Source organism: Hypanus sabinus, chromosome 1 (genome assembly GCF_030144855.1).
Source record: "Hypanus sabinus isolate sHypSab1 chromosome 1, sHypSab1.hap1, whole genome shotgun sequence".
Classification (NCBI taxonomy): Eukaryota; Metazoa; Chordata; class Chondrichthyes; order Myliobatiformes; family Dasyatidae; genus Hypanus; species Hypanus sabinus.
In genome coordinates, this window is record NC_082706.1 from 202,390,873 (window position 1) to 202,410,319 (window position 19,447).

Sequence of the window (19,447 nt, forward strand, 5' to 3'; positions counted from 1 at the left end):
CAGTTACCTCCTTGAAATTTTGCAGGAGGGTAGGGAGACTTGTAATTTAAAGAAGATTGGATGGATACCAGTATAACTTCAGTGTTTTATTTGCTGTTTAGAAATAAGTGTGGTTAATGGAAGTGAGTAGATTATATTGAATGATGTAAGGAACAGGTGAAGGCCCGAGTTGTCTGAAGAAATTGGATAGGCTTGGTTTTTCCTGGAGAGTTGGAGGCTGAGGGGTTTCCTTATAGGGGTGCGTAAAATCATGAGGAGTATAGATTAACTGAATGATCAGTCTTTTTCTCCAGGTTAGTGGATTCTAAAACTAGAAGATGCTGATTTGATAATGTGAGAGGAAAGATTTAAAAAGAAGCATTGAAGTATGTCTTTTGGCTTAACATGCCCAGGCAATCAATAAGCACCTTCTGTATTAACCAGCCTTCAGGTAGTATTTCAGATGTGTATCTGGATATTACTTAAATGTTATCAGTGATTCACCTTTGACCACAATTTCAGGCAGTACTCACCACTCTGACTCAAAAAGATTCCTCTAAGTTTCTTCACCCTTGCCTAAACTGATATCCTCTAATTTAATTGACCTCAGATATGTGGATAGATTTCTTGCTGTCTAGCCAATCAATGCCCCTTATAATTGTATGTACCCTAATCGTGCCCCCTCTGCTCCAGGGAGAGCAGACCCAGCCTCTCCAATCTCTCCACCACTCCATCCTAGATAATATCCTGATGAACCTCTTCTGCACCCTCTGGAGCACTGTCAAATCCTTATAAAAGCAAGAATGCAATGCTGAGCATTTATAAAGCATTGATCAGACTGCATTTGGAGTATTATGATCAGTTTTAGGTCCCTGTCATTGAACAGAATCCAGAGGAGGTTCTTGTGACTGATCCCGGGAATAAAAGGGTAACATATGAGGAGCATATGATGACTCTGGGCCTGTACTCAGTGAAGTTTAGAGGATTTTCTTTGGTGTGGGGGTGCAATTCTCATTGAACCCTATTGAATATTAAAAGTCCAAGATAGACTAACAGTGCAGAGGATGCTTCCTATAGTAGGGAGTCTAGGACCCGAGGATACAGCCTCAGAGTAGAAGTACGCCCCTTTAGAACTGCGAGGAGGCAAATTTCTTCAGCCAGACAGTGGTGAGTGTGTAGAATTCATTGCCACAAATGGGTGTGGGGCCAAGTCATTAGGTATATTGAAAGCAGAGGCTGACAGGCTCTTGATTAGTAAGGGCATCAAAGGCTATAAGGAGAAAGTAGGAGAATGGGATTGTGAAGGATAAAATATTATCTTTCAATCGTTAGGTATTAATATTGAAGTAGTAAAATGGATTCAACAGTGACTGGATGGGAGGTGCCAGAGAGTAGTGGTGGATAACTGTTTGTCAGGTTGGAGGCCAGTGACTAGTGGTGTGCCTCAGGGATCTGTACTGGGTCCAGTGTTGTTTGTCATATACATTAATGATCTGGACAATGGGGTGGTAAATTGGATTAGTAAGTATGCAGATGATACTAAGATAGGTGGCATTGTGGATAATGAAGTAGATTTTCAAAGTTTGCAGAGAGATTTAGGCCAGTTAGAAGAGTGGGCTGAACGATGGCAGATGGAGTTTAATGCTGATAAGTGAGAGGTGCTACATTTTGGTAGGAATAATCAAAATAGGACATACATGGTAAATGGTAGGGCATTGAAGAATGCAGTAGAACAGTGATCTAGGAATAATGGTGCATAGTTCCCTGAAGGTGGAATCTCATGTGGATAGGGTGGTGAAGAAAGCTTTTGGTATGTTGGCCTTTATGAATCAGAGCATTGAGTATAGGAGTTGGGATGTAATGTTAAAATTGTACAAGGCATTGGTGAGGCTGAATTTGGGAATTGTGTATAGTTCTGGTCACCGAATTATAGGAAAGATGTCAACAAAATAGAGAGAGTACAGAGGAGATTTAGAAGAATGTTACCTGGATTTCAGCACCTAAGTTACAGAGAAAGGTTGAACAAGTTGGGTCTTTATTCTTTGGAGCGCAGAAGATTGAGGGGAGACTTGATAGAGGTATTTAAAATTATGAGGGGGATAGATAGAGATGACGTGGATAGGCTTTTTCCATTGAGAGTAGGGGAGATTCAAACAAGAGGACATGAGTTGAGAGTTAAGGGGCAAAAGGTTAGGGGTAACACGATGGGGAACTTCTTTACTCAGAGAGTGGTAGCTGTGTGGAATGAGCTTCCAGTAGAAGTGGTAGAGGTAGGTTTGATTTTGTCATTTAAAAAAAAAATTGGATACGTATATGGACAGGAAAGGAATTGAGGATTATGGGCTGAGTGCAGATCAGTGGGACTAGTTGAGAGTAAACATTCGGCACAGACTAGAAGGGATGAGATGGCCTGTTTCCGTGCTGTAATTGTTATGTGGTTATATAGTTATATTAGCCACGATGGAATAGTGGAGTAAACCTGATTGGCTGAGCTGCTTAATTCTGCTCCAATGTTGTATGGTTATGGTCTTAAGGTCTTATCACAGGGTGACCGGAATTGCACATTGTACTATAGCTCCAGTTGAGGAGTTTATGTGGAGAGTGAAAATCCATCCACATTATACAAATGAGTTGAAAGGTTAAATTTTTCAGAACTGTTTACATGATTTGAACTGTTTGTTGTAATTATAATTGGTGATATTGGCTACTATAGTTAATATTGAACACTGAAAACAAGGAAAGATCACATAGACGTACAAATAAGAAATGAATTAGATATTGAGAAGTCAGGGTACCACAATTCTGTAAATTGAATAAAGGGCTCACTTAAACTTGAGAAATATGCGTTAAATGGATTTACAATGAAATCCCACGCATAATATTTTGTGTTTCTGCAATTTGATATGATGCAGGTGCTGTAAGGAAAACATTCGAGTAGTGGGTATGGTAATTTAGTTATTACTCACAAATTGCAAAACTGACACGGCCCATTTATTGCTGCATTGCAGCTGATTAGTTTGCTATGTGAGAGTCTTATATTAGACATTGAGAATTATTTTGTGATGCACATTAATGTGATTTAAATTTTCAGTTTACAGATACTGTTTGGAAAATTTGATGATGTGCTAGAATCTGGAAACATGGTTTTGAGTTCTGGCCATGGTAAGTTTTGACTAAATGTATGCATTAATTATTTTAAGGCTTCTGAGTGCAACACCAGTATATCAATGCTAATAAATTGAGTGTATTAGATAATTTCATTTCATCAAGCTTCGTTTGTCTATTTATTTACATTTGTTTTTAGGTGCCCGTTAAGAGCAAGGTGTTGGTTAGTTCAGATAACAGTGTTCTGTGAACTTTGAACTATAAAATTGATTTACTTCATCCTTAGTTCCATTTAAATTCCTACTGCCTGTGTATTTTCAGAAAACTTCCATGTACTAAATAGAACATGTCCAAGTATATTCTTAAATAGAACTGTATTGATATTCCAGTGGAAATTCATTATGCCTAAGTTTGTAACATTTTGTTGCACTTTAAGATTCAAGTGTAATAAACTTGTAGCAACTACTTGCATTTCTGAGAGAAAAAAATACAGTGGATTTCAGTTACTTGGGCCGTCGATTATTCACTTAGAGCAATTCTTGAAGAACAAAAATGGATTGAGAAAATAACCTCTCTTTATTTGGGATACTATGCTGCTTAATTGGGACATGAGACTGTTGCTGAACAGTTTCTAAATAGTGTCAGTTGCATGCACATGTGTGGCCATTGGACGCTCTACCATACTTTGAGTGAACAGTTTTTAAATAGTGTCAGTTGCATGTCTTTTTTGGCCAGAACTAAGCAGGAAGACAATTCAAAACTGTTTTGCTCACTGCAGTTTCAAGCACTCAGGCTTGAAATGCGAGAAATGGACGGGAGTGAAAATGACGGGAGTGAAAATGAAACAATTTCACTACAGTAATTTAGGAACTATGAAGAATTTAAAGGTATCGACAATCATCTTGAATGTTACATTGCAAATGAAGAATTGATGGATGTGACAGTTTCTAACTAGCATTAGTTGTGTGCACTTATGTGGCTGTTAGACACATACTGTACTTACAGTGAACAATTTTTAAATAGCGTCTGTTGCATATGCTTGTATTATGTTATTCATTTGGGCTGGTCAAAGCCAATTTAAAAAGCAGTGATTTTTGACATCATGCAGGGAGGCTATAAAGACCACCCAATATCCGCACTAGGTATTGGTGCTGATCTGTTCATTTACAGTCAATCAAAAGATTACAGCAGCACGTACCAGATTAATTCCTCCATCAATAACTATTAGGAACCAATGCATAGTTTTATAATACTGTAGCAGTATTGGCAGTGTACAAATTTGTATTGTATTTTAAATACTTAATTTGTTACTCAGTTAAACAGTAGTTTGTATTTTTAAAACTATTTCCATGAAACTTAAAATGGGGCAGCTATTTAATTGTCAAAATGTACTTGTCCCAATGTGTCCCAAGTAACCATAATCCATTCTGTTCTGTCTTGTTTATAATCTGGGACAGCTGGAGAGGTGGGGGAGGAGAGGCAACATAAATTACCCTGAGAGTTTGTATGATAAAGATGAGCAAAGAGCAAGGACGACCTTAATAAGCTTGAAATTTCTGGTAAAGACAACTGAGCCACTAGACAGGAATGGCAGTGGACCTCAGGCCTTACAGTGACCACAGTTGTGTCAATGCCCTGCATTAACTCCCAACCTTTGTGCATTTACTGTCAATGCAGAAGACTGGATTTATTAGTAGATTCATAATACAGAGTCCAACAGCATGCCGAATTTGTGTGGATGGAGAGGATACTTCACAGGATCAGAAAAAGCTGCTGAAAGTTGCAAACTCGGGATATCTTCAAAGGTGTTGTCTCAAAGTTGGCATCTGTTATTAAGGGCCCCATCACCCAGGGCATGCACTATTCTCGCTGCTACTATCAAGGAAGTGGTATAGGAACCACTCAACATATCAGAAACAACTTCTTCCCCACTCTCATTAAATTTCTGAACAGACAATGAACCAATCCAAATTACCTCACTACTTTTATCTTTTTGCACAATTTATTTAATGTTTTATTTTAATAAAGTAAATATATTTACTGTAATTTAGTTTTTTTGCAATACGCTGCTGCTGCAAGACACCATATTTCACAACATATGGTAGTGATATTAAACCCAATTCTGATTTTCTAAAGTGGCGGTAGAGAATGGCTTCTCCAGTCCAGTGCCAAATCAGACCAGGCTCAGGTTCTAACTTCACTGATAGGGATTGTATGGGATTGAAGAGTACAAGCACACAGGTAGAGGGGGTGGTGAAGAAAGGTGTTTGCATACTGATCAGAGCATTGAATATGGAAGCTGGAATGTCATATTGCAGTTGTACAAGATGTTGGTGAGGCTGCACTTGCAGTATTACCTTTAGTTTTAGCCACCCTGCTATAGGAATGATGCCATTAATCCAAAAAAGAGTACAGTAAAGATTTATGAGGATGTTGCCAGGACTCGAGGGACTGGATTGTAGGGAGAGGTTGGGCAGGATTGGACTTTGTTCCTTGGAGTATAACAGACTGATGAGTATTCTTACAGGGGTGGTGAATCAAGAACTAGAGGGCACAGGTTTTAAGGTGAGAGTTGAAAAATTTCACTAGAATCTGGGTGGTAACGTTTTTCACCCGAAGGGCAGTCTGTATATGGAAAGAATTGCTGGAGGAAATGGTTGAGGCTGATGCAGTAACAAGACTTAAAAGACATTTGTGCAGGTAATAGATAAGTGTAACCCCCTGGGTCACCTCAGGCTCGCTGAGCTCGTTCTCGTCTAGGGGGAGCAGCCTTCAGCCCCGCCAAACTGGGTAATCAGCTGGTGTGGATGCTGTGTGATGTCCCCGCCTCGCCCAAAAACAGACAGTACACCATAAGCGATTAAATGAGTACAATTTATAAAGGGTACTATAACTAAGTGATTAATAACGATACAGTATATATGAAGAGAAAAAATAAAGAAAAGGCGCCAAACTTATCAAAGTCCAAACCACTTCGTGCACAACCGTTGGAGCTCAATTACTGAAGTCTTCTGGCCACCATTCGATCCCCTCCGAACTCCTCGACTCGCAGCTCAGGACCCTCCAAGTGGTCAACCAAGCACATCTAGCTTCATCCCCCCTCCTCGGAGTACCTCCTGGCCTTGGAACCCCGCTTTGGGTCCGTTCCTCGCCCAGCTTACAGCATTGCGTCCTCTCTCTCAACCCCCTCGCGCCGATCTGCCCAAAAGCCAGTCAACAAAAGCTTACAGACTCAGAAGAAAGAACATTAATCTCCATTTGGTTTACAAAGGAAAAGGATTCTCGTTATCAGTAAATTTTAACCCAAACAAGCTTCCAGCACTCTCTCGCAACAAAGAAGCATTCCTGCTAGTTAACGAGACAAAGAAGCCCTTTTGATTACATACACAGTAACAAAGAGAAAAAGAAGAAACCCCCATTCCTGCTAGTTAACAAAACAAAGAAGCCCTTTTGATTACATACACAGTAACAAAGAAACCCCCTTTACATAAGAAAGGTTGAGAGGAATGTAGATCAAACATGGGTAACTGGGACTAGCTTAGAAAGCCTTCATTGGTGTATGGACAGGTTGAGGTGAAGGTCCTTTCTCCATGCTGTACGACTGTGTGACTCTTGCCCACTCGATCAGGTAATGCACTCCATGTGATTACCACACCCTGAGTGAAGAAAATCCTTCTTATATCCCCTCTGAATTTCTTCTCCCTTTCCCTCAGTTCTGTGCCATCAAGTTTTATCTCCCTCAGATATTGGGACAGGTTTTCTGCTGCGTCTGATGTGCCATTTCACCATGGCTAATCTATTTCCCTCTCGACTTCATTTCTTGCCTTCTCCCTGTGCCTTTCATGCCCTGACTAACAAAACAACCTATTAAACTCTACATAAGCTCAGTGACCTGACCGCCACAACCACATGTAGTAACTAATTCCACAAATTTGCCACGCTCTGACTAAAGTAATTTCTCTGCACCTCTTTTCTAAATGGACATCCTTCAATCTTGAAGTCTTGCCCTCTTATCCTGGACTCCCCTACCATGGGAAATAACTTCACCGTATCTAATCTGTTCAGGCCTTTTAACATTTGGAATGTTTCAGTGAGATCCCCCCCCCCCCCCCCTCATTTTGAACTCCAGGGAATACAGCCCAAGAGCTGCCAGACATTCCTGATACAGTAACCCTTTCATTCCTGGAATCATTCTCATGGAATCTTCTCGGAACCCTCTCCAATGTCAGTTTATCCTTTCTAAAATACGGAGCCCAACTCTGCACACAATACTCCAAGTGTGGTCTCACAAGTGCCTTATAGAGCCTCAACATCACATTCCTGCTGTTATATTTAATACTTATAGAAATGAATGCCAGCATTGCATTTCCCTTTTTCACCACCGACTCAACCTGGGGGTTAAACTTTAGAGTATCCTGCACGAAGACTCCCAAGTCCTTTTGCATCTCTGCATTTTGAATTCTCTTCCCCATCTAAATAATAGTCTGCCCGTTTATTTCTTCCACCAAAGTGCATGAATGTACACTTCCCAACATTGTAGTTCATTTGCCACTTCTTTGCCCATTCCCCTAAACTAAGTCGCTCTGCAAACTCTCTGTTTCCTCAACACTACCCACTCCTCCACCTATCTTTGTATCATAGGCAAATTTAACTACAAATCCGTTAATCCTATAGTCCAAATCATTGACATACGTTGTAGAAAGCAGCAGTCCCACCACCGACCCCTGTGGAACTCCACTGGTAACCGGCAGCCATCCAGAATAGGATCCCTTTATTCCCACTGTGTTTTCTGCTGATCAGCCAATGCTCCACCCATCCTGTAACTTCCCTGTAATTCCATGGGCTCTTGCTAAGCAGCTTCATAATCGGCACCTTGCCAAAGGCTTCCAAATATACCAGATCCACTGCATTTACCTACTTGTATTCCTCCTTATTTTTGTTCTAAATGGACATTCCTCTTTTCTGACCCTGTGCTCTCTGGTCCGAGATTCATGCACTATAGGGAACATCCTCTCCATATCCACTCTATCAAGGCCTTTCAAAATTGGATAGGTTTAAATGAGGTGGTTTAAATTCCAGTGAGTAAAGCCCAGAGCCATCAATCGCTTCTGTGATAAGCAGTTCATTACCAGAATCATTCTCGTGAACCACCTCTGAACCCTCTCTAAAGACAGCATGTGGTTTCTTAAATAAGGGGCTCAAAGCTGCTCATAATACTGCAAGTGAGGCCTTGGCAATGCCTCATGAAGCCAAGCACTGTATCCTTGCTTTTATGTTCCAGTCCCCTCGAAATTAAGGCTTCCTCATCTCCGACTCAAACCGCAAATGACCTTTTAGGAAGTACTCACATCCCTTTTTTTCCCCATTTAGAGAATAGTCTATGCTTCTATTTCTGGAACAAAAATGCATGACCACACACCTCCCAACCCTATATTCCATCTGCCTCTTCTTTGCCCAATCTGTTAATCTAAGTCCTTTTGTAGCCTTGCTACTTCCTCAAAACTACCTGCTCCTTGTCTATCTTATTATTGTTTGCAAACTTGGCTACAAAGTCATCAATTCCATCATCCAAATCAAATACATACAACATAAAAAGAAATGGTCCCAACACCAAAATCTGCAGTATACCAGTAGTTACCAGCAACATTTGTTACCACTCTTTTCCTCCTGCTAAGCAGTCAGTGTTTTACCCATACATCATTCCTATAATACCCTGTGCTCTTATCTTGTTCGGTAGCCTGATGTGGCACCTTGTCATAGGCCTTCTGAGGATCCAAGTATACGACATCAACCAGTTTTCCTTTGTCTATCTTGCTTTTTATTTCCTCAGAATTCCAACATATTTGTCAGGCAAGATTTTCCCTTAAGGATACGATGCTGACTTTGGCCTGTTTTATCATGTGCCTCCAAGTACCCCCGAAACCACAACCTTGGCAATAGACTTGAGCTTTTTCCCAACCACTGAGATCAGGCTAATCAGCCTGTAATCTGCATTTCTCTTACAAGAAGCTGTGAGTCTCAGGTATGATCGATTTGACTCAGAAAGATGGCATTCAGTCAGTCATAATATGCTGCCTTTCTACCACTGGGACATCCTGGTTGCATGAACCACGGGAGGTTCATTCACCACATTGGTATTGCTGAGGAAGTGTCGCCAGAGGCATGGAAGAAAAGCCAGTGTCTTGCTTAGGTCAAGACTGTGGGCAAATCTGCTGCTGCTCCTTACCATACTCCCAGGCAACAAGTATGTGAGCTGAGAGCCGGAATCTCCTACCAATGGGAAACAGAACATTGTAACATCTTATGCTTTACCTGGTTGTTGGAGGAAATATCAGACCAAGCCATCAAACCAGTCAGGTTCTCTGTGTTCTGAGCGGACAGGTCTAAAGACCTCTCTGGGAAAAGTAAAGGTGGGGGAGGATGATTCATGGTGAACAATGCTTTGTGTGACCTAGATAGCAAGCGCACCCTCATATCCTTTTGCTTCCCAGATCTGGAGTACCTTATGCTGCTATATTGATCTTTCTGGCTGCCTAGAGAATTTGCCTACAACTCATCCTGCCACAGGCCAATACCAACCTGGCTCTCAATAAGCTTTGCAAAACCATCAACATCCATGAAAGCGCACAACCAGAGGCTGCTTTCATCATCACTGGAGACTTTAACCAAGTGTCACTTACTAGAGCTTACAGGAATTTCTGCCAACACATCAAGGTGAGCACATGGGGAGGAAGCATACTCCCATTGCTAATCTCCCTTCTGTACAGCCTACAAAGCACTTATCCATCCTACGTTTTTTGTAAGTCTGACATTCCTCCATCTTGGTCTTGCCCACCTACAGCTGGAAACTGAAACAGGAAGAGGCTGTAGTAAAATCTATCCTCGGCTGGTCGAACCATTCAGACTCAATGTTACAAGACTGCTTTGATACTGTAACTTGGGAGGTACTTCAAGCTGAGAACATCTCTGAATACACGGAAGTGGTCACAAGCTTCATTTGGAAGTGCATTGAAGACATTGTCCCCCAAAAATCAGTTGAGGTCTACCCAAACCAGAGAAGCCTTGGATAAATAGTTCAGTGCATGTTGCTGTCAGTGGAAGGGATAAAGCCATCGCCTCTGGAGACCAACAGGAGCTCAAGAGATGCCACTATGATTTACTTTGAGCAATCAAGGTGGCAAAACGGCAACATGGACAAAATCCAGGCACAACTCTGCAACAATGACGCACGCAGGATATGGCAAGAACTGCATACAGTTGCTGACTTCATGAGGAAACGCAACAGCACAGCCAGCATTGCTACCTTGCTCCTGGATGAGCCAAATGTATTTTGTGCTTGATTCATGGTTGATGGGACTGAATTCAAGACCTGCACCTTGGTCTCCGAGGCTGAGGTACGTAGAACATTCTAACGTGTCAACAGCCGCAAGGCAGTGGGTCCGGACGGTATCCCAGGGCACGTCCTCAAAGTATGAGCTGAACAGCTGACTGGTGTGTTGCAGATAGTTTTAATCTCTCCCTCTCCCATTGTGTAGTGCCCTCCAGTTTCAAATTGTCCATCATTGTCCCTGTACCTAAGAAAACCAAGGTAGCATGCCTGAACGATTAGTATATCCTGTTGCACTCTCCTCAATTATAAGCAAATATTTTGAGAGGTTGGTTAAGGCCTACATCTGCAGCATACTATCAATTACACTGGATGCCTTACACTTCACCTACAGGCGGAACCAGTCTACTGATGATGCCATAACCACAGCACTGCACGCCGTCCTCACTCAAGTGGAGAATAGGGATGCATATGTTAGAATGCTGTTCCTGGACTACAGTTCAGTATTTAACACCATAATTCCTTCCAAACTTCACAGGAAGCTCAGAGACCTTGGCCTGCACCCTGTCCTGTGCAGGTGGATCCTAGACTTCCTATAGGATCACTAGCAGTTGGTAAGGATGGTAAGTCACCTCTGCCTCTCTGACCCTCAACACCGGTGCCCACCAGGATTGTGTTCTGAGTTCCCTTCTCTATTCTGTTTACACCCATGATTGCACTGCTACATACAGCTCCAATCTGCTGATCAGAATTGCAGATGACATGACTTTGAATGACCTTATTCCTAACTGATGAGAAAGCCTGCAGAGGAGAGGGTGATGCCCTGACACAGTGGTGCTAGGGTAACGACCTCTCCTTCAATGTCCCAAAAACAAAGGAGCTGATTGTGGATTACAGGAGGAACGGAGATAGGATCACCCCAATCAGAACCAATGGGTCTGCAGTTGAGAGGGTGAGTAGTTCCAAATTTCTTGGTATACACCTCACCAATGATCTCACCTGGGCTGTACACCCTGGCTTTGTGGCAAAAAAGGCACAGCAGCATCTCTTCTGCCTTAGGCAACTGAAGAAGTTTGGCAAAGGCCCCCAAATCCTTAAGACCTTCTACAGAGGCACTATTGAGAGCATACTGATTGGCCTTATCACTGCCTAATACAGGAACTGCACCATACTTGATTGCTGGGCACTGCAGAGAATGGTACAAACAGCCTGGCGCAACTGAACTCCCCTCCATTGAAGACATTTATAGCAGCAGGTGCAGGAAAAAGGACTGGAAGATCATTGGGGACATCAGTCAGCCCAACCATAAACTGTTTCAGCTGCTTCTGTCTGGCATACTGTACCGCAACATTAAAGCCAGTACAAACAGGCTATGAGACAGCTTCTTTCTACAAGCCATTAGACTTTTAAATTAAATTAAATTGCGACGGAGTCATAATGCAAAGATTTTTTACTCCCTCACGTTGTGGGATGGAGGTATGATTTAAATAAATTTTAAATTTCCTTTCTTCTGCCTCCCCCTCTTAAAGAGTGGAGTGTCTTTTGCAATTTTCAAGTCATCCAAATCCATTCTGGAATCTAGTGATTCTTGAAAGATCATTACTAATACCTCCACAATCTTTTCAGCCATGTCTTTCAGAACCCTGGGGTGTACAGCATCTGGTCCAGGTGACAAATCTACTTTCAGACCTTTCAGTTTCCCAAGCAGCTCCTTAGTAATAGCAGCGGTTACTTTAGTTTATATATAATTCCAGCTGAGGTCTGACCATTGCTTCTGTAAAATTGGAGCAAAACTTCTGTATTCCTGTATTTTGTTCCCTGACTCGTTGACAGTTTTCCTGTGCCATTCTTCCACATCATTTGCTATCTTGCTGCTTGCACAGATCTTTGGATTTGTCAGAATCAGCTGTATTTTCATTGACATCTGTCATGAAAATAGTTGTTTTGTGGCAGTAGTGCAATACATAAAGACTTTTAGTTGCAGTTGGAAATATATAAAAAAGAAGTGCAAAAAAGAGCAAAATAATGAGGTGAAGTTCATGGATAGTATAGGAATCTGATGGTCTTCAGACTTCTGTACCACCACCTTGATGGTAGTAACGAGAAGAGGACATTACCTGGATGGTGAAGGTCCATACTGATGGATGCAGCATTCTTGAGTTATTGTCTTTTGAAGATATCCTTGATGTTAGTGATGGGGAAATTAGTGTCCATGATAGAGCTGGCTGTGTTTTCAACTCTCTGCAGCTTTTTCTAATTCTAATTCTGTACATCTGTAGAACTTTGGTAGAGTCTTTGGTAACATTCCAAATCTCACACTGTTAGTGAAATATAGTCATTTGCATATGTACTTAATATGTACATCAGTATGTTAGGTGCAGGGTAGATCCTCTGAGATTTTGATACCCAAGAACATGAAACTGCTCACTCTTTCCACTGCTGACCCCTCAAAGAGGACTGATGTATGTTCCCTTAACTTCCCCTTTAAACCAGGATCAATTCCTTGGTCTTACATTGAGTGCAAGCTGGTTGTTGCGACACCATTCAACCAGTCTATTTATGTCACTCCTTTACACCTCTTTGTCACCATCTGAGATTGTCCTCCACCTCCTTCTGTTCCTCAGTACTCCCAAACACCCAACCATTCATGGTGTTATTAGAACTCCAGAAATCTGTTTCCTGATATTTGTCTGCAATAAACTCCTTCTGTCTTTTTTTTTGGTCCATTTAACCACATATTGATATCTCTCTGCAGCCTAAGATTACCTTTCACACTATCAACAGCACCACTTGTCTTTGTATCGTAGTTTGATTTCTTTGGCATAAAGGATGCATCTACCACCTTGAATATATTTAATCACTTGGCATCTACTGTCTTCTATGTTTGAGAATTCTACAGGTTGAGCACAAAGGCCATCATGGTTCTGGACTGTCCAAATAATGGAAGTCTCCTATGTACCTATCTGTATCAGTCCTTCAGAATGAACTGTTAGCCAGCGTTGAAGCCCATCGATCAAATTGTTTATTGATTTGGCTGTGAAATTGGCTGAAAGGAAAGAGACAAAGGACTGTCCAAATAATGGAAGTCTCCTATGTACTTATCTGTATCAGTCCTTCAGAATGAACTGTTAGCCAGCATTGAAGCCCATCGATCAAATTGTTTATTGATTTGGCTGTGAAATTGGCTGAAAGGAAAGAGACAAATCAATAAATAGCCTTCGTTACAAGTTCACAATCTCATCTTGTGCAACTGTGAAGAGGAAGACTTATCTTCAGAAAATGTGTAGTGATAACCAATATTAAGAAAAATCAGTAAGACTGCTAACTACAGAGATATATCCTTCCTATTTGCCACAGGCATAGTTGTCTTTATGGTTCTCAACTAATACCTCTAAGTAACTAAAGAACTCCTCTCTGAATTTCAGTGTGGATTCCCTTCATCAAGAGGACAGTGAATGAGATTTTCACAGCGTGGGATAGCAGTGATGACGTAGGACTAGTTGTCAAGCTTTGATAGTCTCCACTGGATGTCTGTTTATCCTCTGGTATTAGCATATCTGATTCAGACAAATTAGCCTGCATGTTTTTCTCAGGCCTCCAGTTTGCCATACTTTTATGATCTCAGGTGTGGTGTGTTAAGTCTGCTGTGGCTTTCAACCTCATTGTTTTCAGTGGCATGCGAGCTGCTTTCATTTCTTTTCCTGCACTTTTTTTCCCACTGTTGTTCAAGCAGCCTTTCTATTTTAAAAAAAGAGAAACATTCAATAAATCCTTAATATAATATAAATTAGTTTGGTGAACTTTCAATGCAAATAGAAATAATTAGGCTTTAACTGAGACGTGACAATGTGTAGACATAGGGCAATTGAGGATTTTTGTGTCTTGGCCTGTTATTTTTTTCATTGACATTCTGAATCTTTGCTGTTCTGTGAAAGGGCTTAACATCAGATATTGGAACATTAATTGCAGTCACTGTTTATAGGCAATTCATATGTAGGTATACTGGCTAATCTCCAATCCAATGAATACATGAAAGAACTCAAATTACAATAAAACTCTGATTTCTCAATGTTCAGAGACCCTGATAGTCTGGCATCTAGAATGTGAGTCGAGAATTTAGAATTCAAAACAGTGTGAAGTTTGGAATACAAGACCAAATAACTGATTGTGGACTTCGGAAAGGATAAGACGAGGGAACAGACACCTGTCCTCATATGATAGAGGGATAAGATGTGGAAAGAGTGAGCAATTTCAAGTTCCGGAGCGTCAATATCTCTGACGATCTATCCTTGGCCCAGCATACCAATGCAGCTACAATGAAGGCACCACAGCGACTCTATTTCATTCGGAGTTTGAGGAGATTTGGTATATCACCAAAGGCACTTGTTAGTTTCTACAGGTGTACTGTGGAAAGCATTCTAACTGGCTGCATCACCTTCTGGCTTGGGAGGGGGGTGCTGGTGCTACTACAGGGGACCAAAGTAAGCCACAGAATTGTAAACTTAGTCAGCTGGATCCTGGGCACTAACCTCTGCAGTATCAAGGACATCTGCAAAGAGTGGTACCTCAAAAAGGAAGCATCCATCATTAAGGACCCCATCACCCAGGACATGCTCTCTTCTCAATACTCAGGAAGGAGGTACAGGAGCCTGACAGCACACACTCAAAGTTTCAGGAACAACTTCTTCCACTCAGCCATCCGATTCCTGAATGGACATTGAACCCATGACCACTACCTCAATTTTTAAATTTTTGCAGTACTTATTTAACTATTTATGATTTGGGATTCAACCAAATAAAAACCTCATGATATTCCAATTTAATAAACCTTGATTTGAGTGAAAGCTGTGTATCACTTGGAGTCATTCATCTGCATACATCATTTCTTGCAACAGAAACCCTCCTTCCAACGGCATCTTGCGGCATTTTCCCTTCTCGCCATTATCGCCGGTGATTTTAACCACGCGAACCTTAAGTCAGTGCTCCTCAGGTTCCATCAGTATTTGGACTTTGCAACGAGGGGGGAGAATGCATTGGACCTGGTTTACACAAGCATCCCCGACGTGTACTGGGCAGAGCCCCACCCCCACCTCGGTTACTCAGACCACATTTCTGTAATGCTAATCCCAGCATACAGACCGCTCGTCAGGCGCTCCAGACCAGTTCAGAAGCAGGTGAAAACCTGGCTAGCGGGAGCCATTTCTGCTCTTCAAGACTGCTTTGAGTACACTGACTGGCACATGTTCAGGGAGGCTGCAATTGATGGTGACTCTACCAATTTAGAGGAGTACATGGCATCAGTGACCAGCTACATCAGCAAGTGCATTGATGATATTACTCTGTCCAAGACCATCACTATACGGGCTAACCAGAAGCCATGGATGACCGCGGAGGTACGTGCGCTGCTAAGGACCTGTGACTCTGCCTTCAGAGCAAGCGACAAGGCAGCACTAACAACAGCGAGGGCCAAACTCTCCCAAGCCATCAGAGGGGCAAAGTGTGCACACGCACAGCTAATTCACAGCCACTTCCAGGACAGCAGCGACACACGGTGCATGTGGAAAGGTATCCAGGACATCAACAATTACAGGACAACATCACCTGACTGTGTGGGTGATGCCCCCCTCCCAGACGCGCTGAATAACTTCTACGCCCGTTTTGAGGCAGAAAATGACATGGAGGCGAGGAAGTCCACCCCTCCTACAAATGACCAGGTGCTGTGTCTCACTGTGGCCGATGTGAGAAGAACCCTGTGCAGGGTCAACCCACAGAAGGCTGCTGGACCAAACAACATTCCTGAGTGCTCAGAGGATGTGCAGACCAGCTAGCAGATGTTCTCACTGACATCTTCAACATCTCCTTGAGCAGCACCACTGTTCCAACATGCTTCAAGGCCGCCACCGTCATCCCCATGCCAAAGAAGTCTCCAGTGTCCTGCCTAAATGACTACCGTCCAGTTGCACTCACATCCATCATCATGAAGTGTTTTGAGAGGCTCGTCATGAGGCATATCAAGACCCTGCTGCCCCCTCACTGGACCCCCTGCAGATTGCATACTGTCCCAACTGCTCAACAGATTGCCATCACCCTCCACCTGGCCTTAACCCACCTGGACAAAAAAGACACATACGTTCGAATGCTGTTCATAGACTTCATTTCAGCATTCAACACAATTATCCCTCAGAAACTGATTGGAAAGCTGAGCCTACTGGGCCTGAACACTTCCATCTGCAACTGGATCCTAGACTTCCTGACTGGGAGACCTCAGTCAGTCCGGATTGGGAGCAGCATCTCCAACACCATCACACCGAGCATGGGGGCCCCCCAGGGCTGTGTACTCAGTCCACTGCTGTTCACTCTGCTGATCCATGACTGTGCTGCAACACACAGCTCGAACCACATCATCAAGTTAGCCGATGATATGACCGTGGTGGGTCTCATCAGCAAGAACGATGAGTCAGCTTACTTAGAGGAGGTGCAGTGGCTAACGAACTGTGAACAAAACAAAAGAGATGGTTGTTGACTTCAGGAGTTAACGGAGCGACCACTCCCCGCTGAACATTGACGGCTCCTTGGTAGAGATCATTAAGAGCACCAAATTTTTTGGTGTTCACCTGGCAGAGAATCTCACCTGGTCCCTCAACACCAGCTCCATAGCAAAGAGAGTAAGGCAGTGTCTCTACTTTCTGCGAAGGCTGAGGAAAGTCCATCTCCCACCCCCCCATCCTCATCACATTCTACAGGGGTTGTATTGAGAGTATCCTGAGCAGCTGCATCACCGCCTGGTTTGGAAATTGTACCACCTCAGATCGCAAGACCCTGCAGCGGATAGTGAGGTCAGCTGAGAAAATTATCAGGGTCTCTCTTCCCGCCATTACAGACATTTACACTACACGCTGCATCCGCAAAGCAAATAGCATTATGAAGGACCCCACACACCCCTCATACAATCTCTTCTCCCTCCTGCCATCTGGGAAAAGGCTCCGAAGCATTCGGGCTCTCACGACCAGACTATGTAACAGTTTCTTCCCCCAGGCTATCAGACTCCTCAATACCCAGAGCCTGGACTGACACCTTACTGCCCTACTGTCTTGTTTATTATTTATTGTAATGCCTGTACTGTTTTGTGTACCTTATGCAGTTCTGGGTAGGTCTGTGGTGTTTTTTTTCTGTGTTGTTTTTTACGTTGTTTAGTCTAGTTTTTGTACTGTGTCATATAACACCATTGTCCTGAAAAAACGTTGTCTCATTTTTACTATGTACTATACCAGCAGTTATGGTCAAAATGACAATAAAAGTGACGACTTGACTTCAATCCTGCTCTGCAGCTTCTGTCAAAAGACCCCAAACCAGACTACTGTCCTTCAGAAAACTTTTCCCCACCACTCTCTAGAACCTTCTTTCACATCCCACAATCCTGATTGGCTGATTCACATTCCTAAGCTGGATAATGTGTGTCCTTAACCAAAGCCAAAACACGCTTTCCAGCATGGCACACTGCTTTTGCAGAAAACTTGCTAATATAAACTACCTCACAGCATAGCATTGGAAATCTTAACCACTCCCCCCCCCACCAAAAATAGTCATGTCCTCATGACTTTGGAACTTATTAAACCATTATTAATATAGTATTCAAATGAATTTCTTGATTTCAGGGCCCCCCCAATCCATTTGTAAATGGAAGTAACACATCACACTTTAGGGATGGATGCAACCTTCTGTGTTCCCTGGTGTATTCTAACCTATCTGGGGGTTTTCTGACTTTCTGACCTCCTTGTCTCATCATTAGCTTCTTCAGCCTTAGGCACTTCTTGTGATCTTCTGATCTTCTAGAGGAGGCTTCCCTCATGTCTCACTCATATCTCCTGGTGGTTCAGGTCCCCCTGCTCCATGACTGAACTTAGCCTCACTTCAGTTTAAGCAGGTGCTGCTGAACATCTTCAACCTCCGCTAGTGCTAACTGGTGAGGCCTCTCTCAGAAAGGTGTGTCTTCTGTCATTGTAATACTGTGGCACATACCCTTGGAGCAATGAACATCAAACTCAAAAGACACCTTTGCATTCCAATATCTTCTCAGTTAATCTCCTTTTCCAATCCTTGTGTATCAGTGAATCACCAAAGTTGAATGACTTTAATGTCAACTTCCTCAATGGAGGAGAATCATATTCTTCTTTCCCATTGGGTGTGGGCTTAACTCCAGAGAACATTCCCAGCCTACGATAACTTTGGCATATATCAGCCAGTGAAGTAATAGCCGAAACCAACTCAGGATTTCCATCAACCATTGAAGGACCTTTCATATCCAACAACTCTTTCAGAAAGTGTTCAGAAAGAAACAAGGAGAGGCAGTGGATGTCATTTACTTGGATTTTCAGAAAGCATTTGATAAGGTGCCATACATGAGATTGCTAAACAAGATAAAATCCTTTGGCATTACAGGAAGGATTCTGACATGGATGGAGGAGTGGCTGACAGGCTGGAGGCAGAGAGTGGGAATAAAGGGGGCCTTTTCTGGTTGGCTGCCAGTGACTAATGGTGTTCTTAAGGGGTCAGTATTGGGACCGCTTCTTTTCACATTGTTTGTCAGTGATTTGGATATTGGAATTGATGGCTTTGTGACAAAGTTTGCGGATGATAGGAAGATAGGTGGAGGAGTAGGGTGTGCTGAGGAAGCAAAGCGATTGCAGCAGGACAAACAAATTGGAAGCATGGGGAAAAAAGTGGCCGATAGAATACAGTGTTGGGAAATGTACAATAATACATTCTGATAAAAGGAACAATAGTGCAGATTATCTAAATGGGGAGAAGGTTCAAATGTCAGATGTGCAGAGAGACTTGGGAGTCCTCGTACAAGACTCCCAGAAGGTTAATTTACAGGTTGAGTCTATGGTGAAAAAGGCAAATGCAATGCTGGCATTTATTTTAAGGGGAATAGAATATAAAAGCAAGGAGATAATGCTGAGGCTTCATAAGGAACTAGTCAGGCCACACTTGGAGTATTGTCTGTTTTAGGCTCCATATCTCAGAAAGGATGTG

The 19,447-nt window shown here is 42.5% G+C and overlaps 1 protein-coding gene across 6 annotated transcripts in view; it reads left to right on the forward strand.

The window, feature by feature from the left end:
• The window catches only part of clasp2 (cytoplasmic linker associated protein 2), a 376,943-nt gene that overhangs the window by 74,336 nt on the left and 283,160 nt on the right, over positions 1-19,447 (forward strand). For all 6 annotated transcript variants that reach the window (XM_059984319.1, XM_059984334.1, XM_059984325.1 and 3 more), the window contains exon 7: positions 3,071-3,141. In XM_059984319.1, the coding sequence (XP_059840302.1) occupies positions 3,071-3,141 (71 nt within the window). The remainder of the gene's footprint in view (positions 1-3,070; positions 3,142-19,447) is intronic.